This window comes from Rhinopithecus bieti, unplaced genomic scaffold (genome assembly GCF_001698545.2).
Source record: "Rhinopithecus bieti isolate Rb0 unplaced genomic scaffold, ASM169854v2 scaffold_11744, whole genome shotgun sequence".
Lineage (NCBI taxonomy): Eukaryota > Metazoa > Chordata > Mammalia > Primates > Cercopithecidae > Rhinopithecus > Rhinopithecus bieti.
Window position 1 is genome coordinate 1749779 of NW_016807094.1, and position 26452 is coordinate 1776230.

At 56.6% G+C, this 26452-nt stretch overlaps 1 protein-coding gene across 10 annotated transcripts in view; it reads right to left on the bottom strand.

The window, feature by feature from the left end:
* The window catches only part of RARA (retinoic acid receptor alpha), a 48730-nt gene that overhangs the window by 4039 nt on the left and 18239 nt on the right, over window positions 1-26452 (bottom strand). For 4 of the 10 annotated variants that reach the window (XM_017880202.1, XM_017880201.1, XM_017880205.1 and 1 more), the window contains exons 2-6: window positions 22596-23135; window positions 5327-5475; window positions 3872-4013; window positions 1524-1684; window positions 1068-1244 (exon numbers count right to left, since the gene is read on the bottom strand). In XM_017880202.1, the coding sequence (XP_017735691.1) occupies window positions 1068-1244; window positions 1524-1684; window positions 3872-4013; window positions 5327-5475; window positions 22596-22773 (807 nt within the window). In that variant the 5' untranslated portion in view covers window positions 22774-23135. Of the gene's footprint in view, window positions 1-1067; window positions 1245-1523; window positions 1685-3871; window positions 4014-5326; window positions 5476-5581; window positions 5701-10971; window positions 11817-12213; window positions 12455-22595; window positions 23136-23210; window positions 23231-23381; window positions 23451-23476; window positions 23493-26452 lie in introns of those variants that run through there. The other 6 variants (XM_017880206.1, XM_017880203.1, XM_017880204.1 and 3 more) reach the window with 6 other exon arrangements.

Here is a 26452-nt window from a genome sequence, read left to right on the forward strand (position 1 = left end):
GGAGGCTGAGGCAGGAAAATTGCTTAAGGCAGCGGTTGCAGGCTGCAGTGAGCCAAGATCGTACTACTACACTCCAGCCTGGGTGACAAGAGTGAAACTCCGTCTCAAAAAAGATAAAAATAAAAGGAAATGACAGCCTCGTCAAATCCCAGGTTCCCCACCCTGGAGGTGACCAAAAGGGAACAGGTGGACTGAGCCCTTGTCAGGGAGAGCAGGAAGGAGAGCGCTCCCTCCAGCCTAGGTTTTGGCAGTTCCCACTGCCTCTTCCTGCTCCCACCCCCTGCATCCAGCCTCCAGCCCAGTCCACCCTCAGGCTCACTGAGTGCCCAGCAGTCCCCTGAGCTCAGCATGGCCTCACAGCAGCAAGTCTTTCACTTCCTGCTCCTGAGTTAGGGTTACCCTCTCACCTCCCCCTCTACAAACCCCTAGATGTCACCTCCTCTGAGACATCATCCTTCAGGCCCAAGCGGTCATGAGCCCTCCCCCCATCTCCAGGTAGCATTGATCACAGTTTTGCAACCTCTGTTGACTTATCTCTTGCCTCACATAGAAGATTTCAAGAGTGGGGGTGGTGGCGCGTTCACCGCTGGGTTCCTGACACCCAGTTCGAACATTGGCCAGAGGATCCTAGGTGAATCTTTCTAATTTTTTGCAGAAACAAGGTCTTACTACGTTGCCCAGGATGGTCTTGAACTTCCAGCCTCAAGCGATCCTCCTGCCTCACTTGGTCTCCCAAAGTGCTGGGATTACAGGCATGAGCCACTGCGCCTGGCCCCTAGGTGAATCTTTATTATTGGCTAAACGGATGGATGGATGGATGGATGGATGGATGGATATGTGTGTGGGTGAACAGGTGAGCTCCTGCACATCTGGCTACTAGGTGGCTGAGTGGACAGGGAGATGAGTGGACAGGTGGACATACGGGGAGAGGAAGAGCTGACATTTGGACGGTGGGCATTTGGACAGGTTGACTGCAGACAGACATTTAGGAGGGTGGCTGTCTGGCTGGAAGACCATCTACCCAGGACACAGGGGCAGTGCCTGGGGGGCAGAGTGCAGACCCTCACCAGGATGTCCAGGCAGGCAGCCTTGAGGAGGGTGATCTGGTCGGCGATGGTGAGGGTGGTGAAGCCGGGCAGCTGCTTGGCGAACTCCACAGTCTTAATGATGCACTTGGTGGAGAGTTCACTGAACTTGTCCCAGAGGTCAATGTCCAGAGAGACACGTTGTTCTGAGCTGTTGTTCTGGGGGAGGAGGGAAAGTGAGGGCCTTCTTCTCTATGGCACCCCTTCTCGGCCTGGCTCCAGCCCCCACAGGCCTGCCCTCTACCCAGCCTTCACTTCCTGGGAGCTCCTTAGGAAGAGGCAGCAGTGGGAGGGAGAAGAGAGGGAAAGGGAAGGATGCAGAGATCCAGCCAGCGGGGAGGAGGAAATGCCTGGCACAAGAAGGGGTGCTGAGAGAGGCCCGTCCTGGCCCTGCGGCCCAGGGCACATCCCTCCCTGCAGGCCAGGGGAAAGCCATACCGTAGTGTATTTGCCCAGCTGGCAGAGGGCAGGGAAGGTTTCCTGGTGCGCTTTGCGCACCTTCTCAATGAGCTCCCCCACCTCCGGCGTCAGCGTGTAGCTCTCGGAGCACTCGGGCTTGGGCACCTCCTTCTTCTTCTTGTTTCGGTCATTTCTCACAGCTGTGGAGGGCAGAGGGGGTTAGAGGGCAGCTGCAGGCTGCTCAGGGCCTCGTCCACCCCCAGCCTGACAGAGAGCTGCCAGCTGCTGAGGAGGTCACCCCGGCTTGTAAGCACGGGCACACAGCACGCATTCACAGGCAGGCAAGGCATCGCCAAGCACTCCAGCCCTCCATGCCCACCCAACCCACACATCAAGTTCGGCCCCAGAAGCCCCACGAGCACAGCTGTGGCCCTGCACACACACCCCCGCAGCCAGCCGAGTGCTGTCCCCCACGCGTCTACTCCAGCTCACACTCCAGGCGCCGGTGTCGCCCTCCTCAGTGCTCTGCCTCCTCTTTCCCCAGGAAGGTCCTTCTCCCACCTCCACTCACCCAGCCCTCCCAGCTGCAGTCTCCCTGGGGGTCCCTTGGGACTGGCTCTGAGCAGCTCCTGGGGCAAGTGGGGAGTAGGGCTCCCCAGCCTGCGAGTGGGGGGCCCGGCAGGGAGAATCTCTTGGCCCATTAGCTGGGGAGCTGACAAATCACCAGGGGCGCTGAGCCGCACACACCACTCGGCTTTAAAGAAGCGATGGGGTCGTTACCAGCCGATTATCCCAGACACACAATCACTCACAGGGCTGGTGGTGGTGGCTGCTGACGCGGGAGGAAGGGAGGGTGGGGGAGGGGCTCAGGGAGGGGGTAGCGAGGAGGGGGTAGCTGGCATAATTTGGAGATCACTCATGTCGATTCTGCAAATTCAATAAAGTGCAGGGGAGAGAAGGGAGAGGGAGAGGGAGAGTGGGGGGATAATTTGGGAAGAGAAAATTGCAGCTGTGACAAGACGTTTATCATTCGGAAGCTTTAATTCTATTGAAATGGCAGCTGCTCAGCTCCGGGGCACAGAGCAGCCGGGAGAGGGGGAGTTGGCGGTGGGAGGGAGAAGGGGAGTTGGTGGGAGAGAGACGGGGTCCCCACCCTGATCCTTCTGCCATGAAAAGAGCAGAAGGTGGCACAAACAGAGGGAGGAGGTGACAGCCCTTAAGCGAAGGGTTCCAGGCTTGTGGGTCAAGTTGTCACCCACTCTTGCAGCAGGACCCACCACTTCCTGGGCTCAGGACAAGGCACCCCCAGCCTCATGTGGCAGGACACTCCAGTCCCCTCCTTTCCTGTCTGGGGCTCTTCGTCCAACAGTCAGAACCATCTCACCCGTGCCTCCTCCCCACTACCCTCCCCACAAAGGGCTGGGGGTCCCGCAGCCCCTTCCCCCATCCCATCCCCCAAGGCTCAGGCTCCATGGCAACGGCCACGCAGACAAGGAGGCGTCTGTCAGCGTCATTTATCTCTGACATCATCAATCACCGGTCACCAGGGCAACACCCATGATTCAACACAAGAGGGTCTCCCTATCCAGCCTTTCCTTCCCTCTCTCCATCAGGCCTCAGCTGAGCCCAAAGTGGAAACCCCGTTTCCTCTGGGATCTGAGAAGTCCCAATTCTTTCTTCCAACTCTGGATCCCAGGCTTCACTAGACAATGGCTTCTGGATCCTTGTGCCAGCCCTTCCACCCCCCCAATACACACATAAGTCCAGCCAAGCACCCCTCAGAATTCAAGCCCCTCCCCTAAGACTCACAATCAGAAGGGACTAACTATGCCTCTGAGCCCCACCCCAAAGCCAAGCAAGGCCTGGAAGAAAGCCATCCTGGAGCAAGCACACATGCACACATGCGCAAAAGCACACACAGCCAGACGCGCAGAAACAGGAACAGTTACACACACACAGTCCTGCAGCACAGACCTGCCCATGCACACACAGCCAGACGCACAGAAACAGGAACGGTTACACACAACGGTCCTGGAGCACAGACCTGCCCATGCACACACAGCCAGACGCGCAGAAACAGGAATGGTTACACACAACGGTCCAGGAGCACAGACCTGCCCATGCACACACAGCCAGACGCGCAGAAACAGGAACGGTTACACACAATGGTCCTGGAGCACAGACCTGCCCATGCACACACAGCCAGCCAGACTTGCAAACAGGTCCTTGCAGCTACACACAAACCATCCTCAACCGTGAGCCCGCACACCACGGCATGCGTGTTCATGCATGTGCACACACATCCACAGAGCTCTGCTCCCTTGGTCTTTAGGAGCACCTGAGGCCCCAGCTCAGGCGGGACTCGGCTCTTGCCCCATGGCACTCACACTCCTTGGACATGCCCACTTCGAAGCACTTCTGCAGTCGGCAGTACTGGCAGCGGTTCCGGGTCACCTTGTTGATGATGCAGTTCTTGTCCCGGTGACACGTGTACACCATGTTCTTCTGGATGCTGCGGCGGAAGAAGCCCTGGGTATGGAGGGGAGGGAGTCAGGTTGTCCACACCCACGGTGGGAGCAGTGCCTGGCTATAGCCTCAGTCTAGGGGAGGAGGGCCAGGCCAGCTGCTACCCCCAAGCCTTTGCCCATCGCCTACCTGAGCAGGCCAGAAAAGCTGGGGAGAATGATCCACCTAAAAGGATCCTCCTCAGGAGAATCCCAGTACCCGCCTCAACGCCGCAGGATGGGCAGGAGTCTTCCCCCAACCCACAGCACACATCTGACTCCTCCCTTCCAGGGAGAGGACCTCAGGGCTGCTGGTGAGTCAGAAAGAGGAAGACATGGGGCTAACTGGGAAACAGCCAGGAATCTGGAACCCACAGCCCTGAACTCAGAACACAGGAAGAGAAGACAAGCCCAAAGAGGCCAGGAGGCAGATACACGGGCTGGCCAGAGAAATGGAGGCGAACACACACACGCACTCAGGAGCAAGGCAGAAAGATGCGAGTTCACCGAGACAGGCGTGCGCCGGCCCATCACAGACACAGACCCAGGCTGGCCAGGGGCTCCACATATAGGCTGACCAGAGGGACAGGCAGACAGATGAAGAAGAGACCAGGAACAACCAGACAGGACAGGCAGACACACAGCCTGAGGCCTTGCGCTTTGCCCTTGACTTCTGTCCCACACCTGGGGATAGCTACTCCAGGCTGAAGAGCAGCCCAGAGCTGCAAGGCCCAAAGCTGTGCAGATTCTGAGCCCCAATATCTGGAGGAAGAAACGCACACAGAGGCTCAGGCCCCAGGGAAAGGAGGAGAAGCTGGGCACAGGGCTGCTAAGGACCGGGTACACCAGCACCCTGGCACCTAACGTGAGGGTGGGGAAATTCAGCCAGACACCGGGGAGCCCACAGCCCGGGCACCTGAAGGGGAAGCCAAGGCACGGTGCCTGCTCCTAACTGCCTCCTGCCAGGCTGCCATGGTGAGGTTCAGGCAGGGCCGCCGAGGGAGGCCTCCTGGGTCCCCAGCCAAGAGCCAGTCGGCAGCCAGCTCACCATGGCAACCTGGGCAGCGGTGGCAGAGCAGGCATACGCCCTGCCAGCTGGAGGATGGAGAAAGGGAAAGGAGCTGAGGCAGGAGGGGACCTCTGGTTTGAGGGAGCCCTGCACATTTGTCAGGGAGGACCTATGGTAGGTGTCCCTGCTTGTTGCCAACTTCCACAGAGAAACAACAGCAGCAACTTCAGGGATACCCCCCACCCCAACTGCACACTCCCAGGACACGGAAGTGGGGATATCCCACTGACCTCATCAAGCTGTCCTTCCCAATGACCCCTTCAACTCACCTTGCAGCCCTCACAGGCGCTGACCCCATAGTGGTAGCCTGAGGACTTGTCCTGACAGACAAAGCAAGGCTTGTAGATGCGGGGTAGAGGGGGCGGCGAGGGAGGGCTGGGCACTATCTCTTCAGAACTGCTGCTCTGGGTCTCAATGGCTAGAGAGAGAAGAGGGGAGGGGCAGTTAGAGACCTAGGTCGCCATCCTTAGTACCAAGCTCCACCCTGCCTCACAGTCCCTCCTGAGAGCCTCTCCCAGCCTCACCACTGCTGGCAGGATTCAAGTCTTAAGAAAACTGGGACTCCCCAGCCAGACTCAGGGAAGGAGGCTGCCAATGAAGCCTCCAGCGCCCCATCACTCCTCCGGATTCCTAGGACCCCCACCTTCAAAACCACAAAGAGACAATGATAAACCATCAGATTTGTGTGTGTGCCGTGACTGTGCTTGGGGAGTAGGGATGGGGGTCACCCTGATTCTAAAGCTCTTGCCCCTGGGCGGCCTGGCCCCGTTCTCCCCCGAGTTAGGAAGGAGTTAAGGCTTGAAGAGGAGGGAGGGAAGAGGACACAAGCCAGGGGCAGAGGAAACTGGGGTCAACAGGATATTCAAAGCCGGCCACTCCCCGCCCCTCTGCTTCCGCTCCCCCCTCCACCCCATTCTGCCAGCAGCCACAGCCCCTCCTCCACCCAAACAATCCCAGGGCCAGGGACCCAAGGCAGGGGGTGCAAACAAGAGTCACAAATGCTGGGCAGAGCAGGAGGTGACTCCCTGAGATAGGCAGGGAGACACCCTGAATACAGGGAGAAGAGTCCCCGGGGCCCCAGAATCCCATCATTCTGGGTACCCCCCATCTGGGGAGAGATGGCATGACAAAGGGGGTCTGTTCCCATCAATGCTCTGTCTGTCTGGCCTCAATACCATGTCCGGGTTACTACCCCCCCCCCTTCTGTTATTCAGCTCCAAGAGGGCAGCCAGGAGGGGTGACCCAGACAGCAGAGGCAGCCCTCACTGGCCAAATCCTCCCCAGTGCCTGGCTCCATGCCCACCCATCACTGTAGGCAGAACAGGGCTGGGTTGGGCAGGGGCTATCTGTGTCCAAAGCCTGGGCAGCTAAGAGTGTTGGGTGCAAGATAAGAACTATGACTGAGGCAATCCCAGATTCCCAAGGGGCCACCCAGCATCGTCCTGAGGCCCCTACCACGTTCAAGTCCACTTGTCCAGGGCCAAGGATGGACAAGGATGCCTCCCTAAGTAGACAGATCCCTGCCTCCTCCCATATTCCACAGTCCTATTGAGCCCTACCCCAAACTCCAGCACATGAGACTGGCTGGCATTTAAAGGTGCCCACAGCGCCTGGCCCAAGCACCTTACCGACATGAGTCACATGGCCCCAAATCACACGGCCCTAAAGTTGGGGCACAGGGGAAGGAAGCATGGGAACACCAGGGGCTGACTCTGTGCTACCACCCTCCGCCCTTACCTGCAGACACAGAGGGAGCTACTAGGCGGCTGATGACAGGGAACTAGGCCAACAACCTCGGCAGGCCTTTCCTGGCTCTTAGTAGTACCTGGGCACCACTTCCTGGCCAGCCTGGCTAACCAGCACTGCTATGGCCCCCCATCCCCATCCCCTTCCCTGCCCCGCGACCAGCCTGCAGCAATGGGACAGTTGATGCCCACACCGCCTCCAGCCCAGTAGATTCTCTCCTGACCTCCTCCATCTCCCTCCCCGCCACCCCCGCCCACCTGCTCCTCACCCCAACACCAACTGACTGCCCTGGCCTGGTTTTCTCCCACCTCATTCTCCCCAGGCCAGACAAGCAAATCAGACAGGCTGAGAGGCCTGAGAACAGCTGCTGGGGGGGAGCGGGGTTGGGGGGCCTGGGTGAGGCCAGGAGGCAGAAGGGGTGAGCCACAAAGGAGCCCTTTGTTGTGCTAACTTTTTCCAAGACGTAAAAGCAGTAACAATAGACAATCCAGACTGGTGGGGGGAGGGGGATCAAGGGCAAGGGGGTATGTGGAGGGCTGGGGGGGACCATGGTCCAGAATCTTGGTGAGCATTCCAACAAGCAGAGGGAGAAGGCACTGACCTCCCCACCCCTCCTAATCCACCCTTTGCCCTGGGCCCCGCCTCTCCCAAGGCCCCACTTCTAAAATGAAACAGACTGGAGAGGGAGAAAGGACTGAGGGAGGTTTGGGGTACAGAGTGGGGTGTCAGGAGGGGAGCTAGGGTATGGGGAGTCATGGGGGATACCAGAATGAGGGGTAAACAGCTCTAAGGCCTGGGACAGACCAGAGGGCAAAGACCCATAAAAACATGGAGCTAAAGCAAAGTCCAACAGAGGGTGTTTACGGAACTGAAAGAATGTGCTTTTTAAAATTATTTTTTGGCAGAATGGGAGAGATGACCAGAGGCGAGGACTACAGTTTAGGCTAGGCAAGGCCTCCTTTTAGCCTACCCAATGGCAGCTTGGCTGCCTTGGAGGCTGTAACATAGCCTGCCCCCTACCTCCAGCACATCCCCACCTGTCACCCAGGTAACCCAGCTCTGAGGTTTCCCTGCTCTGCCCTTTGAGCCCAGAGCTCGAGGCCCCACCTCCCCAGGCCTCCAGCCAGCAACCCAAGCAGGTGAGGTACAAGGACCAAGGCGGAGGTGTGGGGGACTCCGGAATCCTCACAACCTCTGCAAGAGTTAGGACACAGCCATAACTCCCTGCACACACAGGTGGGGCCGGGAGGGACACCAACGCGGGAGGGATTACCCGGGCCTGGCCCCTCCCTGCTGACCTCCCTCCCCAGAGGCCCAGCCCACCAATCTCTCCTCTTCCTGCAAAAGGACTCAGGCTAGAGAACCACACCTTCCCGGCTCAAAGTTCCAGCGCCCCACAGAGGACTGGAACTGACCCAGGAAGCCAGGCGTCCCCTCCCGCCGACGCTGCCAGGGTGCCCCTCCCTCGCTCCCCATTCTGGTAGGGCGGGCGGCGCAGAGCGCTCCACTCCAGATTCCCCACGCCCCCGAGCCGTTCGCAGGCTCGCACAAGGGGCCGGTTTCCTGGAGGAGATCAGCAGGAAATCAGCCGGGCCCCCGGCCAGCGGCTCCCCTCCCAATCCAGCTGGCGCCCGCTCCTCCGCAGCTCCCCTCGCAGCCCCTGGGGACGGTTGGGGAGGGGGCGTAGAGCCCTCTGTACCGCCCTTCCTCCTCCCGGGGAGAAGCGGGGGTAGCTCTGGTTGTACCGCAGCAGCGGAAGAAGGCCCCTAGACCAGCGGCCGCCTGATAAGCATCTCCCCCTCCCCCAACTACGGGCATCCACGTGCTTCACATTCTTGGACGTCTGGGAGCGGGCGGAGGTGTGAGTGGCGGAGATTGGTGGGAGACAGATGGGGAGCCACATCCTGTACACCCCCCTTGTCCTCTAATGCACCGAAATGGGGGCTCTGGGGAGGGAGGCAAGGTCCCTGGGGCCCTGCAGAACCCAGGAGGCCACCTCCTCCCACAGCCAACCTGCTCTTCCCACCTTCAGTGGCAGTGAAGGGGGCAGTGGAGCATTCCCCAAGAGGGGGCTGGAGGCGGCTCCAGTCCCCAGAGGGCTTCCACACACCCAAGGGGTCCCTTCCAAGGTGGGGGCGTTGGCCCCACACATTCTAGATGGAGTCTAGTTGCCTCCCTCAGACTCCAGGTCCTTCCTGTGCTTCAAGGCAAGCCCCCAGATCCCCATCACTGCCAGCCTCACAGCCTCAGGACCCGAGTCCACTGAGACCTCACTGACTTACACGCACACCCACGCTCAGACTATGGGAACTGGGAGCCCAGGTCTCTAGGTCTACTACCCCACCCCAGCACGGGTGTGGGGACAGGTCTCCACTTCCCCATGTCCAGTGGTTTAGGGGAAGCAAGGCTCACCAGTACACGGCCTGTCCTACTCTCTGTGATCCTCCTCCCCCTCCAGTTCTGGGCCAGGAAGAGCTGAGCTGTCCCCATGGGCTAGGAAGAGACAGGGGCTGGAGCCCAAGGTCTCAGATCCCAGCTTCTCTCCAGCCCTCTGGAGAAGGTGGCCAAGGCAGTGGAAGGGGTGACTCTGGCAGCCCTGCCCCAACTTTCCCCCTAGGGGAGGGTGGTCTTGCTCCAGCACTGGGAAAATGAGAAAAAGGGTCCTAGAGTCATCCTCTCACTCTCTCTTCCTCCAAAGTCAACGGTTGGTCGATACCCTCCCTCCTGTGTCTACAGCCACACAGCAAATTCAGCCCTGGAGGCAAAGGTTGGGGGCAGGACAATATGAAAAGCTGGGATAGAGGTGGCTCTGGGAGGGCAGAGGTGGGCTGTCTGTCCATCTCAGGTCTCCCTTCTCCGAGCAAGAAGGGCTTCAGATGGGGTAAGTCCTTTGCCCTTCAACCTTCTCCAATCTGCCAGGCCCCCTCGAGACCCACTCCACCCCTCCTCCCTGGCAGGCAGGAGGGCGGCAGCAGGTCCAGGAAGGTGGGAGATCCTTCAGGGAAAAGCTTCCCCTCCAGTGAAGAGCCCAAAGCCCAGTAGGGGAAGAAACCTGAGCCATCTAACAATAACCCACCTTGCGCCTGCTCCCACCCACCCAGTGTACACTGCCTCACGGCTGTGCAGGAAAATGCCCAGGTGTACACCCTGGTGCACCGAGCTCCTGAGTGTGCACAGAGCCCTTCCTCCCAGAGGAGCTTGCACCCAGGCAGGGGGCAACAAGAAGAGAAGGTGACCAGGCTGCCAGGATGCTAGGATTCTCATATCAGTGCCCCTCTTAGGAAGGGACAGCCCAGGACCTGGCCCTATCCCCAAGTGAAGTCAGGGTAACAAAAGGACTTGGTGGCGGAGCTGGGAAGGGATGCAGTCCTCATTTCCAGAGCAGCCCCAGACCCACAAAAACAAACATCCCCCAGAGAACAAACCGGATTAGGATTAGCAGGGAGAGGGATTCTTCTCACCAGAGCAGCTTCTCCCCTCCACTCCTGGGGATGAAAGCCTCAAAGATGACAGCCAAGTGTCTGGGGCCAGGACAACACTCCCACAAGGACCCAGTGCCCCTTGCCAAGATGGAAGGTTTGGGTGGCAGACGGGTGTCTGATGAAGTTGCCCCTTTCTGCCACACCCCACTGTCAATACCAAAGACATGGAGGGCTCCCCTGACACCCACTCTAATGACGCAAGAGCAAGGGCTGGGGGCAGCAGCTGTCGCTCAGGAAGGGGCTCTCCCTCGGGCTTTGGCAAGTGTGGGATCTGGGGAGGGCGCCCCTCCCCCGGGAGCAGACAAACCCACATAGACAGGACCTTTACCCCACCCTCCAGCCTGCTGCGAAGCTACTGGATTCCAGGCAAGAAGATACAAACTGGGGGCAAGGGGCTTGGGCTTCATTTCTCCTGGAAGAAGTGAAACAAGAGATGAAGGAATGTTTCTTGAAAGAAGGAACCCTCAAAGTTTCTCAGCCCTAATCTAACAGAAATTGCACTCAGGGTTACCGGGAAGGGGAGTGCTGGGGGGAGGGTTCAATTGTCCAGCAACGGCAACATGTATTAAGTGAAAGGTAGAGACAAGACCTCCACTACACCCCGGACTCTCACGCCCGAGTGGTAGTGGAAGCCCTACCGCCCACTCCCACCCCCTACAACAGCAGAGGGAGAGGCCGGTACGTACAGTGGTTTGAGCCATTCCAAAGCGGAGTCCGTAGCGGGGTGGAGTACGGACCCGGGGCGGGGAGCCCCTTCTCTGGGAGCAAACAGGCCCGGTTCTGGTTATAAAAATCCACCACTAGGAAGGGGTTAGGGGTGGGACCCCCCACTTCTACACTCTCGTACATCTTCCCCCTCGAAGGCAAGAGGTCCGAGCTGGGAAGTCCTGCGCGCCGCCCCCGTCACTCAGCCGGCGGCGCCATCCGAGCAGAGCAGCTGGGGCGAGGAGACGTCTCCTCGCCCCGACTGGTGACCCAGGCAGGGGGGCGCCCCCTTAAGTCCCCGCGTCAAAGTCCGCCGGCCGCTCCGCCAGTCCCGGTGAAAAGCGGGGAAGTTGTGTGTGCTGGGATCGGGGGTCCCTCAGCTCTCCCAGGGAAGCCTTGGCGGGGCCCGGGAACTCAGCGGCTTCACCTCGAGGGGGACTCCCGTCTAGAGTCTCGTGGCGTCCGAGGCAGAGTACCGCGGCTCCCCAAGTCCGCAGGCCGGGGGCGGGATCAGCGCGGGGCAGGGGTCAACGAGCACTTCCTCCTCCCCGCCGGGGATCCGGGGCTTCTCCAGGGATTCTCCGTGGCGAGGATTCCGGGTGGGGGTGGGGATCCGGCGCGGTTCCACCTCCGCCAGGCCAGGGGCAGCCGGCGGCTCGCTCGGTCTCTGGTGGTGCGCGCCACGGCCCCCCCACCCCAGCTCTGCGCGCCCCCTCCCCTCCGGGTACCACCCCCTTTCCTCCGCCCCGCCCCGTCCAGGCACCGCCCCTGGTTTAACCCATTCCCAGCGGGTCCGGCTGCAGTGGGAGAAACGCAGGGAACCTAGAGGGAGAGGCGGCATGTGGACGGGCGAGTAGGGGCAGCCTGGGAAGGGGGAGGAGAGGAGAAGGAAGGAGGAAAGGTACCAGAGGAGGAGTACACAGAGTACAGAGGCAGGCCGAGTACAGGGAGAGGAGGGGCTGCGGGGAAACAAGGACAGAAGAGAGGCGGGCGTCTTCCCTTGTCCCAGTTCCGGCTCCCAGGCTCCCCCAAGGTTTGGTCAGTCCCTGGCCGAGCGAAGCCGTGGTGGAGGAGGTGGTGGGGCGGGGAAGAGGGGGGTGGTCCCCGTGTCCTCCCCTTAACACACACCCCCACCCAAGCCGGGCCTCATTTGCCTAATGCAATGCGGCTGAACTCTCGCTGAACTCGCCTGGCGGCGCCTCACCTCCGAGTGACCCACCCACCGCTGCCCGTGACATCACCCGCTCGCCAGCCCGCCCGCGGGGCTCGCCCGCCAGCCCCCTGCCCGGCCGGACCGGGCCACCTCCCCCGGAGACGCGGAGAGCGGTGGCAGGAGGCGTAGGGCCGGGGCGCGCGGGGCCAAGTGTTTGGCACCCGGGTGTGACATTGTGCAGCTCGGACGCTGTGTCGGAATGAGACACCGGCTTGTGTCATTGTCTGTGACATCATGTGTGACTACGGCCGCCGGAACCCGACGCGGCAGCGCCAGTGCTGTTGGCACAAACACAAGCAGAGAGGGCTGTCCTCCCCACGCTCTGCGTGCTTCCGGCGAGCAAAGCCCCGCCCAGGGTGTCTCCCAGCTGGGGAACCAGTATCGGCCCCTGGTGCACTGTCCAGCTCTGGAGAGATAAAAGGAGGAGCTGTTGCCTTCCAGTTGACTGCTTCATCCTGGAAACCCTCGGGATGCACATTTCACTGGAAGAAAGACCTAGCTTGGGCAGGTCCCTAGAAAGAGGGGATACCCCTGGAGGAGCTGGTATCCTATTACCCCCACTCTCTAAAAGGAAGGGTGGAAATGTACATGCTACCCAAGGATATTCTTCTAGAAGAAGCCTGGCTCTTTATATATGTTGTCATTTTATCCTCACAGCAACTCCAAGAGATAAGTTTCACAAATAAAACAGGTCTTAGCAAGGCTATGTGGGTTGTCCAAGATCACATTACTAATAATAAAGAGTAGAGCAGGTATTTGAACTTCCTGCTGCCAAAGCCCATGTTCTTACCAAGCTAGGCTGATTCAAGGTATTTTTCTGAGCACTTTCCACGTGGACACCCTGGGGAACGTGCCCTTGTAGACCTTAGGGAGCAACAGCCATTAGGCAAATAATCACTATATACACACGCAATTGCAAACTGAGATAAATGGTATTATGCTCTGGAGAATTAACATAGGTACCTAATTTAGGTTGAACTAAATTAGGGAAGAAATCAAATAAAACAGACGTACCGTAAGAGAAAGTTTATAAGTTAATCGGGCAAAGAGTAGAAAGGAGTGTAAAGGGTGAGTCTGTGCAAAGGCCCTGGGGTTACAGAAGTTGGTGAGTTCATTGAAAGAACTGGCAGAAGGCTAGGACGATGGAGCATAAAATTCAAAAGGAAAAGGTACACAAGATCAGGCTGCAGAGGTGGGCTCAGGCCAGACCAGGGGGGCTTATAGGCCTCAATAAGGCTTTTGGATTTTATTCTAAATACAAGGAAAAACCATAGAAAGGTTCCAAGCAAAGGAAAGGTAAGATCAGATTTACAGTGTAAAAAGATCTTGGATTATAGGAGGGCAAGAGAGACCAGGTAAAAGCTACTGCAGCAGTCCAGGCAGCAGACAAGGGTGACTTGGCCTAGGAAACTAGAAGTGCTGATGGACAGAGGAAGGTGGATTCAATAGATATTTTAAAGGTGGTACAATCAACGTGCGGGGGTGGGGTAGGGGGGTATGGGAAAAGAGGTAGCCAAGAGACTTGTGTGTGGCTTATGCATCAATGAAGTTCCTGAGACTGCAAAGCAGAGAAGTGCACTGGGATGCTTGACAGGTGGGTGTGGGGCCCTGAAGTGCAGTCAGGGCTACAGATGGAATGCTGGGGTCTAGGGGCAGGTATGCAAATCTTGACAGTGGATGAGACTAATGGGGAAGAGGACGGAGTGCTTCCATGCCCTTGGGATCTTTCAAATGATGGAGCAAGGCCCTGTGCTCACAGCTGCAAGGTGCTAAGGGACCTAAGACTCTGTCCGTGCCATCAAAGACCTTGTGGTCAGGAAAAGATGTCCCAAATGGTTACAGCTCATGGCAGGAACAGGAGAAGCAACTTCATGGTAGAGAGATGAGTGTTGTTAAAAAATAAATAAGGACGCAGAAGCATTCTAAGTAGGGAGGCAGAGTGTGGCAAGGAAGGGGGAACATCTGTGAAGATTTCTGGGAAGAGGCGGCATTCAAGATGTTCCTTGAAGGATAGATAGGATTTCCGGAGCTGGAGAGGAGAAATCAGGGCAAGAGGCCCGTTCTGGGCAACAGCAAGGTCATGGGGCAGGTCAGAGCAGAACACAGTGTCCTGGGGCAGTGGGAGAAGTGGGAAACAAGGAAGGCTCTGGCCCGCAGCTGGGGTTGGGGGCCTCCGGTGGCAGCTGTCTGCAGGCCTGGGGCCCCATCCTGCTCAGCCTTATCCCTCCCCCAGCTCCTTCTCAGGGCTTTGCATTTAGTAAGCCCTCAGCAGGTGCGGGCTAAACTGACCCCCACTTGTGCCAGGCAGGGCCCCCTCCTTTCCCCAACCCCATCTGGAGGGGACAACAAACAGGAAATCATGAGGCCCAGTGCCAGGTGGACACTGGGTCCCAGTACAGAGTGGTGCCATCCCCCAAGACAGTGCCCAGCTCTACCCTGCCCCTCACTATCACAGCCTTGTTGGGTACGTGAAACTCACCAAGGGCCTCAGCAGGAAGCGGGCAACCATGGCCTAACAGCAACTCGCCCAGCCAGGGAGAGATTAGAAGTTTTGCTTTTTTTTTTTATTTTATTTATTTATTTGAGACAGAGTCTTGTTCTGTCACCCAGGCTAGAGTGCAGTGGTGTGATCTTGGCCCACTGCAACCTTCATCTCCCAGATTCAAGCAATTCTCATGCCTCAGCCTCCCAAGTAGCTGGGATTACAGACGCACACCAGCATGCCCAGCTAATTTTTGTATATTCTGTAGAGATGGGGTTTTGCTATTGCCCAAGGGTGGTCTCGAACTCCTATGCTCAAGCAATCCTCCCACCTTGGCTTCCTAAAGTGCTGGGATTATAGGTGTGAGCCACTGTGTCCAGCCAGAAATCTTGCTTTAAGGAGGAGGAAACATTTGGAGAGAGCTTGAGTGACCTGCCCAAGGCCACACAGGAAGAACTGTGCTTTAAGACTCCTGCCCATGGAGGGCCCTTGGTCTGTGTGCTGGTTGAGGTTTCCAGCAACCCAGAAGTCAAAATGGGGAGGGGAGCACCTCTATTTCTGACAGCCAAAGGTTGAGTGGCCTCCAGTCTACCCTGGGAGGCCCAATCCCTGGCTGTGCCCCAGCTCCACAGAGGAGGAGGAGGAAGAAGGCACTGCCCCAAAATGACTTAGAGATGGGAACCACTTCCTCTTCCCACAGACACTACTCCCTCAAAGGGCAGTTGGGCCTGCACTGGTACAGCCCCACAGGCGACACATCCCTTGGCATGGGGTAGACACAACACCTCGGCCCTGACCCACCTAAAAGGAAGACGGGCTTCCTTCCCTGAGTCCCTTCCCCCTGTCCATGCTGGGATCTTGTCCAGAGGGAATCTGTGCATTATCCTTGCTGGGAGATAAAAGGTGAGGGACCCCATTTTCATTAAAAACTCCATGTCATGGTCTTTTGGCTGACTCTACATTTCAGACTCCAAAAAAGGCATTGCTAGGCAGCACTCCCTCTGCCTGGGCTGTCCCTCCGCCTGGGCTGTCCCTCCTATTGTCCAGGGAAAGAGTGGGAAGCAGGGAAGATGCACAGACTGCAACAGGGAGGAAGTGGCAGAGCAGAGGAAGAAGGGAAGGACACAACCTCCTCCTTTCTGGGCTCACCCAGACCCTCAGGCATTCTCCAGTCTCTAGGCATATGAAGCAAATATGCAGCCACCCTCTCGGGGCTCCCATCCTCAGCTCCTCTGTTGATGGCTTGCAACTTCTTTGCTTCCATCCACAAATTGAAACAAATTAAGAATAAGAACTGTGGCTTTTACACTTTGTTCCTTCAGTGTCTGTCTGGAGATGGGGGGGAGGGTACCCGCTGAGTTCTGCAAACTCTCGTGGGCTACAGCGGGCAGATTTGGGGGTGGGGATGGTGTGAACAGATTGTATCCACAGCTTCCAGGACAGGATGGAGATCTGGCCCAGGCCCCTTATCTTTCTTTCTCTCCAACCTTCAGGATCCAAAACAGAAAGGAGGGGGTATGGCTTGGGCCTTCCTACGCCCCCTACCCGGGAAAGGTAGGTTCTAAGGCAGAGAAAGGGCCTCCGCAGCGGGGAAGGGGGTTTCAGTCAGCACCATACCCCACCCCCCACACTTCCCATACCCAAGAGTGTGCCCCACAATCCCCTCCAAAGCCGCCTATCTGGATGGTGGAAAACAGCCCGGCTTTACAATCCTACAGTCAGGATTCTGCAGTACTTTAACCTCCCCCAGCACTGTGTCCTCTGTGTAAGTGGGGATAATGTCCCTCTTCCAGGATTGCAGGGATTAAAATTTGTAAAACACAGACAAAGCCTCTGACACACAGTAGGTGCTCTATAGATGTTAACATTCCATTCTCTCCAGCTCCCACCTACAAAGGGCCTGGGTCCCTGCTGGGCGCAGTGGCTGACACCTGTAATCCCAGCACTTTGGGAGGCCAAGGAGGGCGGATCACGAGGTCAAGAGATCAAGACCATCCTGGCCAACCAACATGGTGAAACTCCGTCTCTACTAAAAATACAAAAATTAGCTGGGTGTGGTCGTGTGTGCCTGTAATCCCAGCTACTTGGGAGGCTGAGGCAGGAGAATCGCTTGAACCCAGGAGGCAGAGGTTGCAGTGAGCCGAGATCGCGCCACTGCACTCAAGCCCGGGTGACAGAGTGAGACTCCATCTCAAAACAAAACAAAACAACAACAATAACAAGCCGGGCGCGGTGGCTCAAGCCTGTAATCCCAGCACTTTGGGAGGCCGAGGCGGGCAGATCACGAGGTCAGGAGATCGACACCATCCTGGCTAACATGGTGAAACCCCATCTCTACTGAAAATACAAAAAAATAGCGGGGCGTGGTGGTGGGCTCCTGTAGTCCCAGCTACTCGGGACCCTGAGGCAGGAGAATGGCTTGAACCCGGGAGGCGGAGCTTGCAGTGAGCCAAGATCACACCACTGCACTCCAGCCTGGGCGACAGAGCGAGACTCTGTCACAAANATCCCAGCTACTTGGGAGGCTGAGGCAGGAGAATCGCTTGAACCCAGGAGGCAGAGGTTGCAGTGAGCCGAGATCGCGCCACTGCACTCAAGCCCGGGTGACAGAGTGAGACTCCATCTCAAAAACAAAACAAAACAACAACAATAACAAGCCGGGCGCGGTGGCTCAAGCCTGTAATCCCAGCACTTTGGGAGGCCGAGGCGGGCAGATCACGAGGTCAGGAGATCGACACCATCCTGGCTAACATGGTGAAACCCCATCTCTACTGAAAATACAAAAAAATAGCGGGGCGTGGTGGTGGGCTCCTGTAGTCCCAGCTACTCGGGACCCTGAGGCAGGAGAATGGCTTGAACCCGGGAGGCGGAGCTTGCAGTGAGCCAAGATCACACCACTGCACTCCAGCCTGGGCGACAGAGCGAGACTCTGTCACAAAAAAAAAAAAAAAAAAAAAATTAAAGAAACAACAATAGGCTGGGCGCGGTGGCTCACGTCTGTAATCCCAGCACTTTGGGAGGCCAAGGCGGGCGGATCACCTAAGGTCAGGAGTTCAAGACCAGCCTCAACATAGAGAAACCCCATCTCTACTAAAAATACAAAAATTAGCCGGGCGTGGTGGTGCATGCCTATAATCCCAGCTACTCAGGAGACTGAGGCAAGAGAATCACTTCAACCTGGGAGGCGGAGGTTTCAGTGAGCTGAGAGATTGTGCCACTGTACTCCAGCCTGGGTGACAGAGCAGGACTCCGTCTCAAAACAAAAAAACAAACAAAAAAAGAAACATGCTCAGAGAGGTTATCAGCAAGTCATAAGTGACACAAATGTCCAAGTTGTTGTTTTTGAGACAGGGTCTTGCTCTGTCACCCACCAAGCTGGAGTATAGTGGCGTGATCACAGCTTACTGAAGCCTCAACCTCTCAGGCTCAGGCGATCCTCCCACCTCAGCCTCCCGAGTAGCTGAGACTACAGGCGCGCTACCACACCTGGCTAATTTCTTCTCTTTGGTAGAGGCAGGGTCTCACTATGTTGCCCAGGCTGGTCTCAAACTCCTGGGCTCAAGGCCCTACCTCGGCCTCCAAAAGTGCTGGGATTTCAGGCATGCGCCACTTCACGCAGCCAGCGTCTAAGTTTTATTTTATTATCTTTTTTTCGGGGACAGAGTCTCATTCTATCCCCTAGGCTCCTCCGCCTCCTGGGTTCAAGCGATTCTCTTGCCTCAGACTCCCAAGTAGCTGGGATTACAGACACATGCCACCTCGCCCAGCTAATTTTTGTATTTTTAGTAGAGATGGGATTTCACCATACTGGCCAGCCTGGTCTCAAACTCCTGACCTCAGGTCATCTGCCTGCCTTGGCCTCCCAAAGTGCTGGGAGCTACCGCGCCCAGCCCAGTGTCCAAGTTTTAAACCCAGCACTAAATGCCTTCTCCACAGCCCCCAGTCAGACCCCTTTGCCCATGGAATTCCCGGAGTGAACAAAAAAGGCAGATCAGTTCTCCCCTCCAAACCAGAAGAAAGGTAAGAACCCAAACCAAAGACCACTACTCTTTACACACTCTATGCCCTAAGTCACACCCCCTCCCAGCCCCAACACACAGACAAGCTGACTCTCCCTCCTCAGCTCTGGATTTAATTCCCCCAAAACACACTCAGCTCTCTAACCCTCTCACCCAATACACACAAGTCATTAATCCCCTTCCCAACACACACCCAACTGTGACCCCACCCCCAAAACACACAGAGCCCTGACCCGTAGTGCACACAGAATCCCAAACCTCCACAGTAAACACTAGTCTTCAGAGACCAAGCCCCAGGGGCCGGTTTAGGGGGTGGGGAGAATCTCCGGACCATCTCTAGGGCTCCCACCCTGGCTGTAGCATGACAAATACCTTCCCCACAGTGACCTGGAAAGGATTTCTTTTGGTCCCATAGACTACTAGGTCTCTAAAGGGCACACCCAGGCCACCTAATGTGCTGCCTCCTCCCCACCTGGGGAAAGGGATGAAGGGGGAAGAGACCCCACACCTTTGTTTGGTGGGGAATGGGAGGAGGAAGCCTCATCAGCAAGGATTCCTACAAAAAGGGTGTGAGCGGACCAGGCTGTACCACTGCTCCTGCAGGAATGGAGGGCCATGGATTGCCACCTCTCCTGGGAACTGCCTCACCCTCAGCACCAGCCCTAAGGCCAGGCGAGCAGGAAAGGCTAAACTGCCTCCATCTCTGAGGCCAGGCATATGATACTTTTATCTGCCATGCTTTTCTACCCAAAGCTCAGGAGCTCTGTCCACCAGGCAGCCCCGGCTCTGCAGGAGGGAGATACCAGGCTCCCTCAGACCCATGGCCACACCTTGTCCCAGAGATGAGGAAGGTCAGCGAGAAGCTCAGAAGCTAAGGGTCTGGGCAGAGAGAGAAGCTGTTGTTGTTTACCAGGGAGAGGGGAGGGGCAGGGAAACCAAAAGGCTCCCAGAGGGAGGGGGCAGGAAGGGGGCATTGCCTAACCTGGGTGGAGAAAGTCAAAGAAGGCTACACTTGCCTGAAATGTGGGCACCCCACCCACATTTGGGGAGAAGGTTACCAGGATGGGAAGCCTTCCCCACCCACCTCTAAGAAAGAGGAAGAAGCTTGCAACACTGAGGCGAGGGGAGGGCAAAGCATTTGCTCCCTCTGGCCAGGATGGGCAAGGATGAGGGATGCCCCAGCCCCCACCTCCAACCCCCCAATGAGACCAGGCTCCAGATGGACAGAGTGTCTGGGAACTCTGTTGCCATCACCTGCGTTAGGACAAGTTGTCCACAGGCACCAGGTCGCAGGTTCCCAACTCCTCCCCCTTCAAAAATCCTACCCTGAGCTGGATGTGGTGGTACATGCCCATATCTCCAGCACTTTGGGAGGCCAAGACAGGAGGACTGCTTCAGCTCAGGAGTTTGAGACCAGCCTGGGCAACATGGTGAGACCTTGTCTCTACGAAAAATCAAAAAATCAGTCTGGTGTGGTGGCGCGCACCTGTAGTCCCAGCTACTCAAGAGGCTGAGGCAGGAGGATGCCTTGAGCCCAAGAGTTCAAGCCTGCAGTGAGCTATGATCATGCCACTGCACTCCAGCCTGGGAGACAGAGACCCTATGATAAAAAAAAGAAAGAAAGAAAGAAAGCAGGGCGAGGTGGCTCACGTCTGTAATCCCAACACTTTGGGAGGCTGAGGAGGGCCGATGACTTGAGGCCAGGAGTTCAAGACTGGCCTGGCCAACATCGCAAAACCCTCTCTCTACTAAAAATACAAAAAAAAAAAAAATTAGCTGGGTGTGGTGACACGCACCTGTAATCACAGCTACTTGGGACGCTGAGGCACGAGAATCGCTGGGAGGCGGAGATTGCAGTAAGCCAAGATGGTGCCACTGCACTCCAGCCTGGGCAACAGAGCAAGACTTCGTCTTAAAAAAATAAAAATGGCCAGGCACGTTGGCTCATGCCTATAATCTCAGCACTTTGGGAGGCCGAGGCGGGCGGATCATGAGGCCAGGAGTTCAAGACCACCCTGACCAATATGGTGAAACCCCATCTCTACTAAAAATACCAAAAGTAGCCACGCATGATGGCGTATGCCTGGAGTCCCAGCTACTCGGGAGGCTGAAGCGGGAGAGTGGCTTGATCCTAGAAAGCGGAAGTTGCAGAGAGCCGAGATCGCACCACTGCACTCTAGCCTCAGCGACAGAGCAAGACTCTGTCTCAAAAAAATAAATAAATAAATAAATAAATAAATAAAAATAAAACCCTACCCTGTCAGGAAGCAGACACTCTTCTAGTTCCAGTGATCCAAGTCCAGAATATAAATCACAGTCCCTTTAAATGCAGTGAATATTCTACAAAGATACACCGACACATTCCCCAGCAGCCCCAAACCCCAGAGGCTGGCCTTTCCCCATCACTAACACAGACTACAGGACCAGACCAGAATCAGAGTCCCCCGACTCCATCCATCCCATACTCCCATATGAGGTGCAGAGAAGAGACAGCAGAAGCAGAAGACGAAGGTCTGATAAGGGGTGGAGGGGGAAACTGAGGCCGCACCTGTCTGCCCCCTGGTCCCAAGGCATAAGGGGTGGGAAACATAAAGAAGCACAGACATAAAGTCCCTACTCCTGGTGGCTGCTGGAGCCTGGGAGGGAGGGGGTCACAGCTAAGCCAGAGGAGGCGATCCAGGAAGCAGTGGTGGCAGTGGGCAGCCAGCCAGTGCGGGCAGTGAGGCACCCAGCCAGGGCCTGCCCCAGGGACAAAGAGACTCCCTGGCTCCGGGGACAGAGTGCTGCCCCCACACTGAGAAGGGGGCACTGACCCAGCCCAGTCAGGCACATAGGGCAGTGGTGCCAGGCAGCTTGCCAGCAGCCATGAGAGGGGTGGTAGGTGCCCAGGGCAGGGTGTGCAGTCCCTGCTGGCCAGGAGAGGTGGGGACACATTTCCCAGGTCAGCAGCTGACCGGCCAGCCAGCCAGCAGCCCACGGCCCATTCTGCTGCTTCCACCCCCTCCCGTCCCAGGCCAGGCCCCGGCTCCCTCCTCCCCCCAGCCCTGGCCTGGCGCCCAGCTGGGCCCTGGGGGCCAGAGTTACTGTAAGCGGCCTGGCAGGCCCCAGCCCTGGACTCTGCCAGCTGGCCATAGCTGCCGCCACCTCCCACTACCTGGCTCGGCCAGCGGCGAAGGGTACTGAGACCCCTGCCCAGCTAACGAGTGACCCACATGGCAGAGGGTGGAGGCAGAGAAAACACAGGCCCTGCCAAGACCATGCATGCGTCCGAGGCCAGAGTCCAGGCCAAGTGTCCCCTCCTGGGACACTCACCCTATCCACCCAGCTAGACTGTGGGCCCCTCCCTTTCATCCTCCCCACAAAGGGAAGCACATCCTAGCATGGCCGGGGGTGGAGCTGGCAGCGGGAGAGGTGGGGTTCCAGCCAGCCTTCCTTGGTCTGCTCCTTCAAGCCCTTTCCCTCAGAGGCACTGAGTGGGGGTGGGGCGTAGGTGGTGTGCCGCTCTCACTCTAGGTAGAGCTGCCATTTCCATCAAATGTCAAGAGGTTTGTTTACCCACCTCCAGCCTGTGTGTCCAGTCCTTGGAGCTATTTACAAGGCCCCAACAGCAGAGCACAGAAGAGGGGTGCGAGGGCCACTGCAGGCCAGAACAGCAAGGTTTCATCTCCCCCTCTCCCACCCCCAACTTCAAACACAGCCACCATGATTGGCCTACAGGCCATAGAGCTTTCATTTTCAAGACCTCAAATGATGGTCACCCCAACTGGAGAAGACCTTGCCGCTCACCGTGCCTTCAGCTCACAGCAGAACAGATGTGCCCAGAGCCCAAGCTCTGAGGCCTGCCGCCCTCCACAGTCCCCTCCCACCCCACCCCACAACACCCAGACTTACTGGCTGGGGATGGTGTGCTATATCCACTAACTGGAAGCTGGTGCTGGAGAGTGGTCAGAGCGCCTGGCGGAGAGAGTCCACCCAGCATAGGGGGGAAGAAGAAGGCGTAGGGAGGCACCGGGTACCCATTGAGGTGCCCGCCCCCAGGTGTCGGGCAGGAGCTGCTGTTGCTGGCCATGCCAAGCGGCCACAGTCAGAAGGGAGGCAGACAGTCTGGCAGGGGGCTCTGGTGGGCTTCAGACCACCCCTCCTCGGAGCATGGGGCCTGGGCCCAGACAGGGTTTGGGTGGTCAGCCCACCCGCCCTGTCCTGGAGCTGCTGTCCAAAGAGGGCAGGCTAATCTCAGTCTCCTGGAGCCCCCACCCTAGCTGAGGGCCAGGTGGGTTGGGGGATGTCTCAAGAGCCGGTCCTTTGGTCAAGCAGTTCTGTGGGCTGGCACTTTTCCTGGGAAGGTCCAGAGCTGGCCTTCAGGGCACCAAAAAGGATGCCACTTCTAGATGGGCCCCAGCTAGGTGGCTGAGGGGGCCATGTCCCGTGATGCTGCAGAAAGAAGAAAGATAGGTGAGTGGGCACTGAAGAACAGGCACACGGGCATTCCCCGTGGAGCTCCCCAACCTGGGCTGCCGGAGATTTTCCCATGGCACCCAGCTGAGCAGACAGCTGGCACCATGCCTGGCTGGCAGAGACGACCTGGAAGCAGGGCCCAGACACTGCTGGGGGTGGCAGGATAGCACAGCCAGGCTGAGGAGACAGGAACAGAGCCCAGAGCCTTGGAGGGCCTCTCACCCACAATCCTGAGGGGAAAGGGTCCACAGTGCCACCTCAAGGGATCACTGCAGCAGAAGCGGGCAGCTGGCCCTCCTTCCCCTAGTGAGGGTTACCTGAGGTCAAGATGCAGAGAGCGTGTGCTGGAGGGTAGGAGGAGAAGGAGGGGGAGGAAAAGCCGCTTCCCTAAAGCACTGGCACTTCTCAGAAAAATGACTCCTAAGCCAGGGGCCCCTCTTACACCACTTCCCCCCTACATCCAAGCCCCAGCACCCCAGACGGGTTTGTCCCACAGGCCCTGGGAGGAGGCCCATTTACATACATACTACTAGGAAAATGGGAACTGAGGACTCCTAGGTATCACCTCCAACACTTAACAGCATGGATGGCCCAGGGGTAGGCAATGTGTAGGAGGGCAAGGACTGCCCAGGAAGCCTCCTACCCCCAGGCAGTGAAGGAGAGATTGATCTCAGGGTTCACCCACATACGTCTGACTGCAGAAGCAAAACACATGAAGTGGGATGGCAGGTGGGCAGAAGATGAAAGGCCAGATGCCCCCTTCGCCAGTGTGAATAGAGATCCACACCCTGTTTGAACAGTTAGCACCAGAGGATATATGCACAGATAATACCATGGGGTAGACAGAGAGACAGAGATGAACCCAGAGATTCCACAACACAGTGAGACAGACAGGCAGCAACAAGAGCAAAAAGAGAGAACACAAATAACATATCCGCAAGAGGACAAGAGGATGCTTCAAATCCATTTTGGGTATAGGTTATACATAAATACATATGCATGTTATTTATATATGAAAAACACATATATGAAAGACAAAAGAAAAGAGACAGACAAAAAGAAACATGGCCAATCAAAAGCACAATGAAGCTGGGGGTGGTGGCTCACGCCTGTAATCCCACCACTTTGGGAGGCTGGGGCAGGTGGATCACCTGAGTCAGGAGTTCAAGACCAGCCTGGCCAACATGACTAAACCCTGTCTCTACTAAAAATACAAAAGTTAGCCAGGTGCGGTGGCTCACACCTATAATCCCAGCACTTTGGGAGGCCGAGGCGGGGGGGATCACCTGAGGTCAGGAGTTTGAGACCAGCCTGGCCAACATGGTAAAACCCCATCTCTACTAAAAAATACAAAAATCTACTAAAAAATTATCCAGGCATGGTGGCAGGCACCTGTAATTCCAGCTAATTGGGAGGATGAAGCAGGAGAATCGCTTGAACCAGGGAGGCGGAGGTTGCAGTGAGCCGAGATCACACCACTGCACTCCAGCATGGGTAACAGAGCAAGACTCTGTCTCAAAAAAAAAATACAAATACAAAAGTTATCCAGGCGTGGTGGCACATGCCTATAATCCCAGCTACTCAGGAGGCTGAAGCACAAGAATTGCTTGAACCCAGGAGGCAGTGAGCCGAGATTGCGCCACTGAACTTCAGCCTGGGCAACAGAGTAAGACTCCATCTCAAAAAAAAAAAAAAAAAAAGCACAATGAGATACCACTTCATACCCACTAGGCTAGCTCTAATAAGAAAGACAGATAACAACAAGTACTGGCGAGGATGTGGAGAAATTCGAATCCTCATATATTGCTGGTGGGAATGTAAAATAGAATAGCTGTTTTGGAAAACAGTTTGGCAGTTCCTCAAAAGGTTAAACACAGTGGTAGCAAATGACCTAGCAATTCTACTCCTAGGTATCTACCCAAGAGATACGACAACGTAAGTCCACAAAAAGACTTACACATGAACATTCACAGCAGCGTTACTCCTAATAGCCAAAAAGTGGAACCAACCCAAAAGTCTATCAACCGATGAATAAATAAAATGTTGTATGTCCCTACAATGGAATATTATTCTGCCAAAAAAAAGAATGAAGTACTGATACTATGATATGGATATTCCTTGAAAACATTATGCCAGTTACAAAGACCATATATTGTAGGATTCCATTTATACGAAATGTCCAGGATAGGCACATTGATAGAGACAGAAAGCAGACTTGTGGTTACCGGGGGCTGGGGCGTGGATTTGAGGAAGATGGGAAGTGACTGTTGCTTGGTATGGGGGCTCTTTTTGGGGTGATGAAAATGTTCTAAAATTGATTGTGGTGGTAGTTTCACAATTCTGAATATACTAAAACCACTGAATGGGTAAATTTTATGGCATGTGAATTATATCTCAATAAAGCTGTTTTAAAAAGAAGAGGGAAGAAAGAAAAGAAACAGGGCCACAGAGACTCAAAATAAGGACAGTCCCTTTCCAACACCCCTTGCCACTCCACCCCAAGCTCAGGCTACGGTCGGTTCCAGGCTCTGAGCTCCAGACTCCAGCCTCAAACCTGGAGTCCAGGGGACAAGCACATGGCCAGCATTTGGTTGAAGACCAGGCCTGGGAAGGGGGAGTTCCTGCCAAGGCCACTGTGGAAGAGGCCAGGACTTCTGGCCTAGCTGAGCCAGCCAGCCTGTGTGGACCTGAGGGAGAGAGGGCGGGAGGGGACAGGTACTGGGTTAGGGAGGGGAGGCTGCCCCAGGAGTAAAATCTGGACCTTGCTAATGACCACGAGTTTCACTGTCACTCATTATGACAATCATAGGGCCTCTCTCCTCACTCCTGGATAAAGAGCCCCCTTCCTACCCCAGGCCCCTGCCAATTCCCTCCTAGGCTGACAGAGCTGATGTCAGAGGAACAGGGGCCCCACCCACTGGACCAGCTGCTGCCCTGGCCCCCTCCCAACTCCTGTGGGGCCCCACACAACGGGAACTGGAGCTGGGGGAGCCATGCAAGGGAAGAAGGGGCTGGCGGAACCTCATGAGTTCCTATAGTTGGACCCTCACACACAAATACACATACAAACTCATGCATGCAGGTCTACAGAAAACATCTGGGTGGCAAGAGCATGCCTGCAGCCCCAGCCTGTGTGTGTGCAGGCATGCATGTGAGGAGAGGGAACCTGGAGATACCATCTCTCCACACCTGGGCTCTACCACACAGTGAACACAGCTCAGAAACTGCATGCATGGGCCCCAGCACACAGCTCCCCAAAGACACAACCACAGCCCCACAGTCTCCCAAACTGT